Source organism: Penaeus chinensis, chromosome 37, assembly GCF_019202785.1.
Source record: "Penaeus chinensis breed Huanghai No. 1 chromosome 37, ASM1920278v2, whole genome shotgun sequence".
NCBI lineage: Eukaryota > Metazoa > Arthropoda > Malacostraca > Decapoda > Penaeidae > Penaeus > Penaeus chinensis.
In genome coordinates, this window is record NC_061855.1 from 12514479 (window position 1) to 12526978 (window position 12500).

At 40.6% G+C, this 12500-nt stretch overlaps 1 protein-coding gene across 1 annotated transcript in view; it reads right to left on the reverse strand.

Moving 5' to 3' along the window:
* Positions 1–133: 133 nt before the first annotated feature.
* The window catches only part of LOC125045305, a 38366-nt gene continuing 25999 nt past the window's right edge, over positions 134–12500 (reverse strand). The window contains exons 14-17 of the mRNA XM_047642510.1: positions 10862–10939; positions 7232–7437; positions 6329–6490; positions 134–2650 (exon numbers count right to left, since the gene is read on the reverse strand). Of these exons, the coding sequence (XP_047498466.1) occupies positions 2591–2650; positions 6329–6490; positions 7232–7437; positions 10862–10939 (506 nt within the window). The 3' untranslated portion in view covers positions 134–2590. The remainder of the gene's footprint in view (positions 2651–6328; positions 6491–7231; positions 7438–10861; positions 10940–12500) is intronic.

Sequence of the window (12500 nt, forward strand, 5' to 3'; positions counted from 1 at the left end):
TAATCCAATGGCGACAGGTCACGCCTATAGGTATCATAACAATACGCTCGAAATGTGCCGTGTTTTTTGTTTTCTATACCCGTCGCCAATGGGTTAATCTTATCATTTTGGTATGGAAATAAATACAACAAAGTAATTTGTGGTCATATATCAGACTTTCTGATATATAACCAATAAATGTAAACAATAGCGGTCTTCATTATAATTCTATTGTTTCTTCATTACATTTACTTTCTTTGTTGTTGAGTTTATATGAATTGTAATAACAAATTTATATGAAATATTCACATTAAAGTGTATTTTGTGTAGATAAAACATTTGAATAACCAGCTAGCAGCATCCCTGGCTCTTTTAATATAAATCTTGTAAAGTTGCCTCCTTGGTCACACAGTTACACAATAAGTAAACAATATGTGAAGATATTATATGACATCTCATAGGTTACTCAAGTTTGGACATCAAGTAACATGTCTTGGAGTGGAGGTGTTAACCCCTTGGTGACGGGTGTAGAAAACTAAAAAAAAAAAAAAACTCTACGCTCTGGCGAACCACGGCAACGCGCCAACTTTGAGCACGTGAGTTCGGTACATCAAGCCGAATCCCTGCCTCGGAGCGCTTTGGCATGCCACCGCAGCATACAGTTGCACGCCACATTTTGAGCCGTTTGTTTTCACACCTATAGGCGTGACCCGTCGGGAAGGGGTTAAGTGTACAAAAAGATGTATATGCTTAAAATATTTCATACACCAGCATGAGTAAGTTATTTCTGAACAATATGTCAGTAATACAGACATCTATTAGAAAATAAGAAAATGGAAACAATCATATTGGGTAATAAATGTCAGACTAATAGTTTGTGATGCAAGATATGTGTTCTTTGAATACCTTTCACTATCACCTAAAATTATTTAGAATTAATAACAACTATATATATAATTATTGTATTTCATTACAAATAAAAAATCAGTACACATATTTGTGAACTTATGAAAATCTGTGTTCTCATGTATGAAAATGCTGGATTATCACTGAATGTAGAGATTAATTATATGAAAAAAATGGGAGGATGGGAGGACCACTGAAAATGGGGCCCTTGTTTTAAATGACACTGACACTTAGAATTAACAACAACAAGCATCCCTTCCAATGATCAGTTGTTTTTGGGAAGTCAGCTGTACAGGGACAACACTTAATATTACCCATTGATAACTGGAGTGCATATGCACATACCACATCTACTTTGATTTCTTTGTCAATCTTATTTTTCACAGTGCTCAGTCACCTAGGAGTTAAAAGCTAGCCCAACCTGATGTCAATTGTGTACTCCTTTCTTACATTTTGTGAAATAATAGTCATATAATCTTATTTCTGTCCTAGACTGTTCACTATCATTATTGTTAAAAATGTCTTCATGATATTAATAATTACAGTTAGAATAAAAGAAAATGATAAAAAAAAAGTAATTAATGAAGAAACTTTCCAAAAAAATTCAAGGAAAAGGCAGACCTAACAAGTGACTTTTGGCACCCCAAGCACTTTTGTGTGTAAACAAAACTAACAAAACAATCTGCAGTGTATGTACCTTACACTAATGGGTTAAAAGATAACTAATTCTGAAACAGCCCCAACTAACATAATACTACTTACTTTCAATAATCATTTAAGAAAAAATGTTTTACAGAAAAATATAACAGACATAAAAAAGGAAAGAAAAAAATATTGAATACTTACTTTTAACATAAGGCTTTTCTTTAACCCTGGGCAATGGTAGACTCAATTCCCTTGTGATTAGCCCATTATTAATATTCTAATAGAATCTCAAGACAATACAAATATAGACAAAATAATGGCAAAACATGAGCAACATTTTGAATTCCATCTGGATGTTACCTTCAAGAGGATTTTGAAATCTGGTGTCTCAATTTTTAATTGATTTTTTTTTTTTTTTTATCTACACTACATTTTTCTACATCAAGATATTAGAACATATATAGATACATTTGATTACACCAGACATAGTTTGCAGAACTGATCGTAGGGGACAGTGTATAGATATTAGGAGGAGAATAAAAAATAAATGATAAATCAATTTTACATTGATAGCAAAAAATACTTATACTATATATAAATTCTGTCTTCTTATAGTTATAGTTATCTTTTAACATCACATCGTTCATAACCAAAAAAATGTTGATATATATGGTTTTATCATCCATTCAATATTACTATGAATATACCTGACAATCAGTCCTTAATAGTTTCTGTTTTCTTGATGTCTGTTTTTTCTATTAAACCAAATAATTATCTAAAAACTGGACATTTCTGTTATGGAAATAATGTTAAGTACACTGATATCAACCAGTACCCTCCACAGGTACACCTTAACCCCTTGGTGAAGGGTGTAGAAAACAAAAAAAAACTCTACACTCTGGTGAACCACGGTAACGCGCCGACTTTGAGCGGGTGAGTTCGATACATCAAGCCGAATCATGCCTCAGATTGCTTTGGCGCGCCACCGCAGCAGACAGCCGCATGCCACATTTCGAGCGGTTTGTTTTCACATCTATAGGTGTGACCCGTCGGGAAGGGGTTAAAGCATTCCAACTGAATCATTTTCTTTGTTGCCTTTCTTCTCGAAGAACATGAAGTCCTGAAAAAAATATATGATAAATTAATTCTTATTTCCTTCTCATTTAAAAAATATAAAAAATAATACTTTTATTTTCAGGTATTAAATTCTAAAAAATCGAAGTTACTCCAAAATGACAATATCTACATTCCTCACTCAATTACAGTATATTCTGAATCATGAATCTTACACAAGTGTTTTTTTATGATCTATATGATTAATGTATCATCCAGAAGTATTGCCCAAAATGCTAATGTATGCCAAAACAGAAAATTTATAATAAATAAATAAATTATATATGGTTCCAGTTCAGACATTACCAAAAATATATAAAACATTAATATTGGAAGAGATCCTAAACAAAAGTGAAGAACTTGCAAAGTACATTCTTTAACCCAATGAGCACAGGTAACAAGACTGTAATGCCATGCCCCCTGTAATAAAAGTTTTATCTTTTGTCTTTACACATAAATGGCTCTACAAGTGATTAGTCTTACCTATCTCATCTGTTTACACTTTTCCTTCATTTTTTTAAAGATTCACTTCTATTATTTTATTGTCTTTGATGCTATTAATATTTCAATAACAATTTAACAATCAAAATATCAATAAGAATGATAACAATGTCAATATTCATCCCTTGGTGACGGGTGAAGAAAACTAAAAAAAAAAAAAAACTGTACACTCTGGCGATCAATGGCAATGTGCCGACTTTGAGCGCGGGAGTTCGGTACAACAAGCTGAATCACTGGCTCGTAACGCTATGGCGCGCCGTCGTGGCATACAGCCGCATGCCACTTTTCGAACAGTTTGTTATGACGCCTATCAGCGTGACCCGTCTTTAAGGGGTTAATAGTATTGGAAAGAAAAAGGCATTTTCCCGCCAATTCAAGGAATGGGGAAATCAGGATCGGACACTTGGGCCAACTGATAAGACTCCTTGCTTCTGAGCACACATGGAGCCAGCTGTATGTAACAAAACTCACTAAAATCTAAAGGGGACAGTACATAAACCCGCTGACATTGGGTTAAATAAAGGATGATATTCTAAAGATGAAATATAATATTGGTTTATATGCACATAAATCCTAATGAACAAATGCAAACAAATACAGATGCAGACCCATAATGCAAGGATACTAAAGCTAAAATATTGATGATTCTATACACTTTAAAGTTAGTTAACCATATATTGCCAGGGATTGCATGTATGTACATGCTATGTCTACCGCAAGTTTAGTGAATTAATTGTAAGTACACATAGATGGCTCCATAAGTGCTTAAGTCACCAAGGTATCAATTACTAATCCTACCTATCTCACCTGTTTACCGTTTTTCTTGAATTTTGTAAATATTCTTCTTTTTTTTTTGGACTCCTACTAGTATTGTTAATATCATTGTAATAATTACAATGTCAATATAGCAAAATATATGTTAAACTTTTGGATCTGGATGCTTCAAAACAATCACATGGCCCAAAATCCAGGCATTAGACTTATACAAGTGGCTTGTGCGCGGTGACAAGACTCTAAGTCTTTTCTTTGCAGTGTTATCTTCGTTTTTTATGCATAAGCCTTTTTTGCTTTTTTTGCCATTTTCCAATGTCCATATCTGTCATATTATTTGCATTATCCAGATCGACTGTTTTCTTTGAACAGACTCCATCTCACCTCTCCAGGTAGTCTATAACTCAGAGCAAGAAAAATAAAAATACTTAACATTTTGTTATTTTCATCATTTAATTTTTTTCTTGTAATATCAAATTATCTGTAAGACAACTTGTGCCATTTTTTTCTCGTAATATTAAATTATTTGTAAGAATCTACGCCACCGGTTCAACGGCCAGGAATAGGATGATGAGCATGGAAATGGTGTCTCCATAGAGCTGGTGCTCTTCCAGTCATGGTTCATGAACATTACATTTCACATTTGTTTATTGATGGGAATAATGCAAAAGCCTGAGTATAATCATCCTCCAAGAGGTTTGTGCACATATGGCAAGTCTTTCCCATTACCCTGGTCTTCATGACAGCAAGTTCGCGTCACTGGCTAACAGCCATATTTTCCCATGAAGTCATGTTCATGTCACCCACCCTTTGAGCCAATTTTTATCAAGACATGATGGTAACATCATCTGGAAGCATGGGAAGCAGAAAACATGTGTCATGAGTCTACTTGCAGAGCCATCTATGTGTAAATGCATTTTACAAAACAATGCTACAGTGAATATCCCATGTTCCCAGCATCATTGGGTTGAAATCTTCATCAAATTTTTACATGGAATAATATTTATCTAGCAATTAAGAAATTAAGAAAATTAAGAACTGAGAAAATACATATTACATCTTAAGAGTCATAATTCCTTCTCAAATATTTCATATGAATATGAAAGTTGATGATCATGAATCAATTATGTACTTACATTGGTTTACTCTATCATAATGTGCAGTACTGAAATTCTACATATATACTTCTATATACTTTGGGTTTCCCATTATCAGAGGGTAACCTATACAAGAAAGCTTCAGTTACTTCTCCCTCAAACCCTACATGGTTACAAACATTCCTCTCAGCATTGATAGGATTGAAGGATCCCAATTAGGGTGCTCTATTGAACCAGGTCCAGTGATCCCTTTGCATATAGTCCTTCATCAGCAAGGCCTGAAGGTTAATGCTGATTTACCCTAGCTAAATCACAAACCTGTCCACTGCCCTCCAATATCCTTCTCATCAACCAAAGATTGGAAGGTATATTGGGTCACAACTTATCTATTACAATCTTTCTAGATGCTTTTTCCATCTCTAGACCTTTTCTTGCCCTTTTCCACATGCATACCACAAGCCCACTGGCCTCCATTATTTCCTCTATTTTCTCCACAAGCCAAAATTATCTCAACACACCATATTCAGGTTTACTAGACAACTCTCACTATGACTGTTTTCCAATAGAATTCTTCTTCTAATTCTACCCAGAACATTCCTTGCCTCTCCCATCATGCTTCATTCTCCAGACTAATATAACTCCTAATTTTGTCTTACATTCAGCCTTCTTCCATCTTTGGGTCTCAGGAGCCTTATTTTACTTATTCACATTTACTTCTGCTTTGGTTTCTCACTCAAATCCACACACTAGTTGCTGTAACTTTTGTTCTGACACAGCTAATAGAGTTAATCATTCAGTCACACACTGTAGCCACATTCATATTCAACTGTACTGTTCTTTGGGTTCTCAGAGGATTAGCTAAAGATACTGCAAATAATATACACCAATAATAATCATGCAAAGTAAGGAGGAGCCTGTAATACTGTTTTTCCCCCAAACAGCTAGTAAGCATTTACATTTACATAGTGTAAGATATTTCTTCTTAGCTACCTGTTCTAGTGAATATAAGCATAAAAATAAGACCAATCTGCCTTTATTTTCTAAATGTATAGCAATACTTCATGTTTGGTCATTTTTTTACCCTTTTTGTACAGCCTCAGTCTGTGTCCCACTTCTCAAAATAAATAGCATCCTGAAAATGCTTGTTAGTTATATTTTGATTTCTTTCTTTGAACCTCATTTGTTAATCTATAAGTCCAGAAACAATATTTCAAGCTAAATGATGAATACAGGCACTTCTAACCAAAGTATATGAGTATCATGTTATTAATTTCTGATAAATTCAAAAATCATACTTTTCCCCATCTTATACTTACAATGAGGAACACAGCCCCAAGCAAGGTAGCCTTCATTTTCACATCAAGGTCTATGGGGAATGTAATTCCAAAATTATCAGCATCAGTGAAGACTTCTTTGGCAAGGCCTGTCCACTGCTTGCTGATTTTGCCAACCTGAGTTGAACCATCAGGAGACAACACCTGAAATAAAAATTGCCCAAAAGTTTTATCTTATATAATCCTACACTATCTTTGTATCACTACATTATTTCACATCAGTATTATTATTACTATAGGTTGACAATAAATTTTCCAACATCACTGGGACCTGAAGGGTGCTGGAAACCCAATCTTGCTGGATGACTCATGGATTCTTTCGGGGACACAGTAATCAGTTTTGTTGAAAAACTGTGGCAAGCACAGTTAGGTCAGAGGTGCATTGCCAAGTGGAAGACATGGCCAAATATGGGCTGTTCTATGGTGCAGACAGCACCATAGAACAGTAGTGACAGGTCAGTGTGGTAAACTAAGAAATTTGCTATATCTTTATTTTAATCATGCTCTTCATTTATATTAATCAGTACCATTATTCTCCTCATCAGTAACTCAACACTATCATTATCATAACGTCATTATCTAATTACAATCATATCCCTATAAATATTACTTATAACAATATCAACATTTCCCAATAAAAATATTTTTTTAGCATTATTATCAATATCATAATCAATATTATTACCATTAATATCTACTTTATACAAATACATTTTAATCTTACAGAAAATTTATTGGTTTATCAGATATATACTAGTAAAAGTAAAATACTAAATGAGAGGTCTAAATACATTTTCTTCAACAAATTGTTACTTTCACTATTATCTCTCACACAAAGATAGATGAATCTTCTTGTATTAACTTTTAGCTAAGTAATTCACTTACTTGGAATTCCACATCCCCGCATATACTGTAAGTACAGAAAGGACCTTCAATTCTCAAAATGACATCATCAGATGCATTCCTGACAGTGAATTTCGGTGCTAGTATACTCCATTCCTGATGGATGCTTCCAATTACAGTACCCGGGGGAGAAGTGACTTCAATACTCTGAAAGTGTAAATTTTTTTTATAATATTTACCAGAAGATTCTTTATCATATATCAAGTTTTCATTTCAAGCTTTCTATTTGCATTTAGGGATATAAAAAAGAGAAATAGGAATTGTAGCATTAGGGGCATTAAATTTGACTGCTGTTTGCTAGTGGCTGTGGCCCAATGAGAGAGCTGTGTCTTGGCAGGAGCCTGCAGGTGAGAGAGAGAGAACAAGACTGTGGACCTGGCATGAGGGAGGGAGGGAGGGAGGGAGGGAGGGAGGGAGGGAGGGTGGGAGGGTGGGAGGGTGGGAGGGTGGTAGGGAGAGAGGGAGAGAGGGAGAGGGGGAGAGGGAGGGAGGGAGGGAGGGAGAGAGGGAGGGAGGGAGGGAGAGAGAGAGGGAGGGAGGGAGGGAGGGAGGGAGGGAGGGAGGGAGGGAGGGAGGGAGGGAGAGAGAGAGAGAGAGAGAGAGAGAGAGAGAGAGAGAGAGAGAGAGAGAGAGAGAGAGAGAGAGAGAGAGAGAGAGAGAGAGAGAGAGAGAGAGAGAGAGAGAGAGAGAGAGAGAGAGAGAGAGAGAGAGAGAGAGAGAGAGAGAGAGAGAGAGAGAGAGAGAGAGAGAGAGAGAGAGAGAGAGAGAGAGAGAGAGAGAGAGAGAGAGAGAGAGAGAGATAGAGAGACAGAGAGAAAGAGACAGAGGGAGAAAGAGACAGAGACAGAGAGAGAGGGAAGGAGGGAGGGAGGGAGAGAGAGAGAAAGAGAAAGAGAGAGAGAGAGACAGAGAGAGAGAGAGAGAGAGAGAGAGAGAGAGAGAGAGAGAGAGAGAGAGAGAGAGAGAGAGAGAGAGAGACAGACAGACAGAGAGAGAGAGAGAGAGAGAGAGAGAGAGAGAGAGAGAGAGAGAGAGAGAGAGAGAAGAGAGAGACCGAGAGAAAGAGAGAGAGAGAGAGAGAGAGAGAGAGAGAGAGAGAGAGAGAGAGAGAGAGAGAGAGAGAGAGAGAGAGAGAGAGAGAGAGAGAGAGAGAGAGAGAGAGAGAGAGAGAGAGAGAGAGAGAGAGAGAGAGAGAGAGAGAGAGAGAGAGAGAGAGAGAGAGAGAGAGAGAGAGAGAGAGAACGAGAGAGAGAGAGAAGAGAGAGAGAGAGAGAGAGAGAGAGAGAGAGAGAGAGAGAGAGAGAGAGAGAGAGAGAGAGAGAGAGAGAGAGAGAGAGAGAGAGAGAGAGAGAGAGAGAGAGAGAGAGAGAGAGAGAGAGAGAGGGAGAGACCGAGGGAGAGAGGGAGAGACCGAGGGAGAGAGGGAGAGACCGAGGGAGAGAGGGAGAGAGGGAGAGACCGAGGGAGAGAGAGAGACCGAGGGAGAGAGGGAGAGAGGGAGAGAGACCAAAGGAGAGAGGGAGAGAGAGAGACCGAGGGAGAGAGGGAGAGAGAGAGACTGAGGGAGAGAGGGAGGGAGAGAGACCGAGGGAGAGAGGGAGAGAGAGAGACTGAGAGAGAGACCGAGGGAGAGAGGGAGAGAGGGAGAGAGAGAGACTGAGGGAGAGAGGGAGAGAGGGAGAAATAGAGACGGAGGGAGAGAGGGAGAGAGGGAGAGAGAGAGACTGAGGGAGAGAGGGAGAGAGAGAGACGAGGGAGAGAGGGAGAGAGGGAGAAAAGGGAGGGAGAGAGGAGAGAGGGGAGAAAAAAAAAAGAGAAAGAAAAAAAAAAAAATTTGGGAGGGGGAGAGGGGGAGAGGGAGAAGGGGAAGGGGAAAAGGGGAAGGAGGGGGGGAGGAGAGGGGGGAGAGGGAGGGGGAAGAAGAGAGAGAGGGAGGAGAAGAGGGGGGGAAAGGAGGGGAGGGGGAGGGAGAGGGGGAAAAGGAGGAAAAGAGAGAGAGAAGAGAGAGGAGGAGGGGGGGGAGGGGAAAAGGGGAAGAAAAGGGGAGAGGGGGAAAAAAGAAGAAGAGAAAAAGAAAAAGAAGGAAGGAAAAAATAGAGAGGAGGGAGAAGAGAAGGGAAAAAAAGGGGGGGAAGAGGGAGAAAAAGAAGGGGAGAGGAAAGAAGAGAGAGAGAGAGAGAAGAGGGGGAAAAAAGGGAGGGAAAGGGAGGAAGAGAAGAGGGAGAGAAAAAGGGAGGGGGGGGAAGAGGGGGGGAAGGGGGGAAGGGGAAGGGAGGGGAAGAGAGGGGGGAAAAGGGAGAGGGGGAGGAGAAAAGGGAGGAGAGAGAGAGAGAGGGAGGGGGGAGGAGAGGAGAGGGGGAAAAGAAGAAGAAGAAAGGGAAAAAAGGGGAGAGAGAGAGAGAGGGAGGGGAGAGGGGAAGAGGAAAAAGGGGGAAGAGAGAAGAAAAAAGGAAAAAAAGAGAAAAGGGAGGGGGGAGGGAGGGGGGAGAGGAGGAGAGGGGGAGAGGAGGGAAGGAGGAGGGGGGAGGAGGGAGGGAGGGAGGGGAGAGGAGGAAGAAGAGAGAGGGAGGAGGAGAGGAGTAGAGAGAGGAGAGAGAAGGAGGGGGGAGGAGGGGAAGGGGAAAAGACAAGGAGGAAGAGGGGGGAGAAGAGAAAAGGGGAAAAGGGAGAAGAAGAAAGAGGAAGAAAAAAAAAAAAAAAAAAAAAAAAAAAAAAAAAAAAAAAAAAAGGGGGGGGGGGGGGGGGGGGGGGGGGGGGGGGGGGGGGGGGGGGGGGGGGGGGGGGGGGGGGGGAGGGGGGGAGGGGGGGAGAGGGGGAGAGAGAGGGGGGGAGGAGAGAGAAGGGAGGGGAGGAGAGAGAGAGGGGAGGGGAGAGAGAGGGGAGGGAAAAGGGAGGGAGGAGGAAAAAAAAGGGAGGGGGGAAAAAGGGAGGAGAGGAAGGGGGAAAAGAAAGAAGAAAAAAGGGAAAAAAAGGGGAAAAAGAGAGAAAAAAAGAGAGAAGAGGGGGGGGAGAGGAGGGAGAGGGGGAGAAGGGGAAAAAAGAGAGAGGAGAGGGGGAGAGAGGGAGAGAGAAAAGGGAGGAGAGAGGGAGAGGGGAAAGAGGAGAGGAGGGAGAGGAGAGGGGGAGAGAAGGAGAGGGAGGGGGAGAGGGAAGGAGAGGGAGAGAGGAGGGAGAGAGGAGAGGGGGGAGAGAGAGAGAGAGGAGGGGGGAGAAGGAGGGAGAAGGAGAGGGAAAAGGGAGGGAGGGAGGGGGAGGGAGGGGGGGAGAGGGAGGGGGGAAGGGAGGGAGGGGGGAGGGAGGGAGGGAGGGAGGGGGGGAGGGAGGGAGGGAGAGAGAAGAGAGAGAAGAAAGGGGAGAGAAAAGGGGAAGAGAGACGGGGAGGGGAGGAAAGAGAGAGAGAGAAGAGAAGAGAGAGAGAAAGAGGAGAGAGAGAGAAGAAGAGGAGAAGGAGAAGAAGAGGAGAAGAGAGAACGAAGGGGAAAAGGGGGGAAGAGGGGAATTTGATTTGTAACATTTATTTACAGAACGTGTAATGCCCTGCAAAAACCCGGGTAAGATCCCAAGCATTATCCAAACTGCTGTGTTTCTATTTTTGGGGGGCATCAGTCAAACTTGTGTTACATAATCCCTGAGGGCTGTGTTTATCCTGATTAAAATTCATTGGCTGGTAAAAAACCATTTTACCCAAATCTGTCAAAGACAAGCCGTGTCTTTAATAATTTAAATTAAAATCAACAAATGCTAATCTTTTTGAAAAATACTACTTTATCGATAATGCGTCTTTATGCAAAAGTAAGTAATGATGGATTTGCGACTTTGGGGGCCTTGCACAGTTTTCGTTGGGGAATGAAAAAAAGGTTTTTTCTCCAAACGCATGTACTTTGCATTGGTACTGATATCCTATGCTAGCCTATTAAAGAACCTGTTGCTCCCAGCAGTCCGTGATAGATTTTTGGGGGTTTTTAATTTTTATGTCCCCGCAATACTCTGTAAGCAGATATCCCTGTCCCTCTTTTTTTTCTTTTCAGGGTCCTACCTGAAACCCCCATTCTCCAAGCAGTTTATAATCGTTTTTTTTTTGATTGGGATAGTGGGATTCCTAATTGGTTTTTCAGGGGGAAAGTGCAACCTGGCTAATTGATAAACCTTTCACAAGTGATATTTCCCATTGAGAGGGTATCCGTAAGTGACCTTTGGGACCCCTTTTTGATAGTTTGGAATTTGGTGAGGGTATTCCTAGTTACATCTTTTTTGGATTAAATGCAGTAAACCTTTGGAGAGCCCTTTGGTGTCTGCAAAAAAGCAGGTGCGCTGCTGCTCACTACCTTTCTTTAAAGGCATGTGTATAGCTCTGACTCGGCATCAGTTTGCTTGTCCAGTTGGGAAAAGAACACCTTTTTTACAAGATTTAACAGGAATTAGCACCCCAATCCCCGTTGATCCCGAGGATCAGTGGAGGGATCACAGTAGATTGCAAGTGGGGGGTACCATGAGAGGGGTGTGAATGCCTTATATATTTTAAGTAGTGAGCTTTTTTTTCCTTTTTTTAAACCCAAATTTTAAACCCCATTAATTTTTCAATATAAGCTGTCATGGTTCTTGCCAAGGAGCGAAATTACTTATCGGGAATATTAAAATAAGCTTCGTTTTTCCATACATTGAAGAACATGATAGTATGGCAGTTTTATTTTTTTTTTTTTTTTAAAGTTGGATTATGGATTGGGTATCGGGGTCGAGATCCAACCAAAAATTTATCCATTTGATAGGCTTTTGGGAGTTTTGTGGTTGGGCTGAAGCTGCAGGATTTGATGCCAAGAAGGTGTTAAGGGGAGCGAAGAAAGGGGGAAAGAGAGAAGAGTTTTTGGGGAAAAAAGTTTTTTGGAAAAAAGGGGTTGGGGAGGGGAGAAAAGAAAGGGAAAGAAGAGAAGGGGAGAGGAGAAGGAAGAAGGAGGAGAAAGAGAAGAGAGAAGAGCAGAGAAGAGAGAGAAAGAGAAAGAGAGAGAGAGAGAGAGAAAGGGGAGAAAAGAGAAGAGAAGAGAGAAAAGAGAAAAGAAAAGAGAGAAGGAAAAAAGAGAAGAAAGAGAAAAAAGGAGGAGAAGGAGAAAGAGGAGAGAGAGAAAGAGAGAAAGAGAGAGGTGAGAGAGAGGAGAAGAGAAAGAAGAGGATGGAAGGGGGTGAGAGGGGGAGGGAGAGAAGGGGAGAGAGAAAAAGAGAGGGGGAGAGAGAGGAGAAAAGAGAGAGAGAGGGAGAG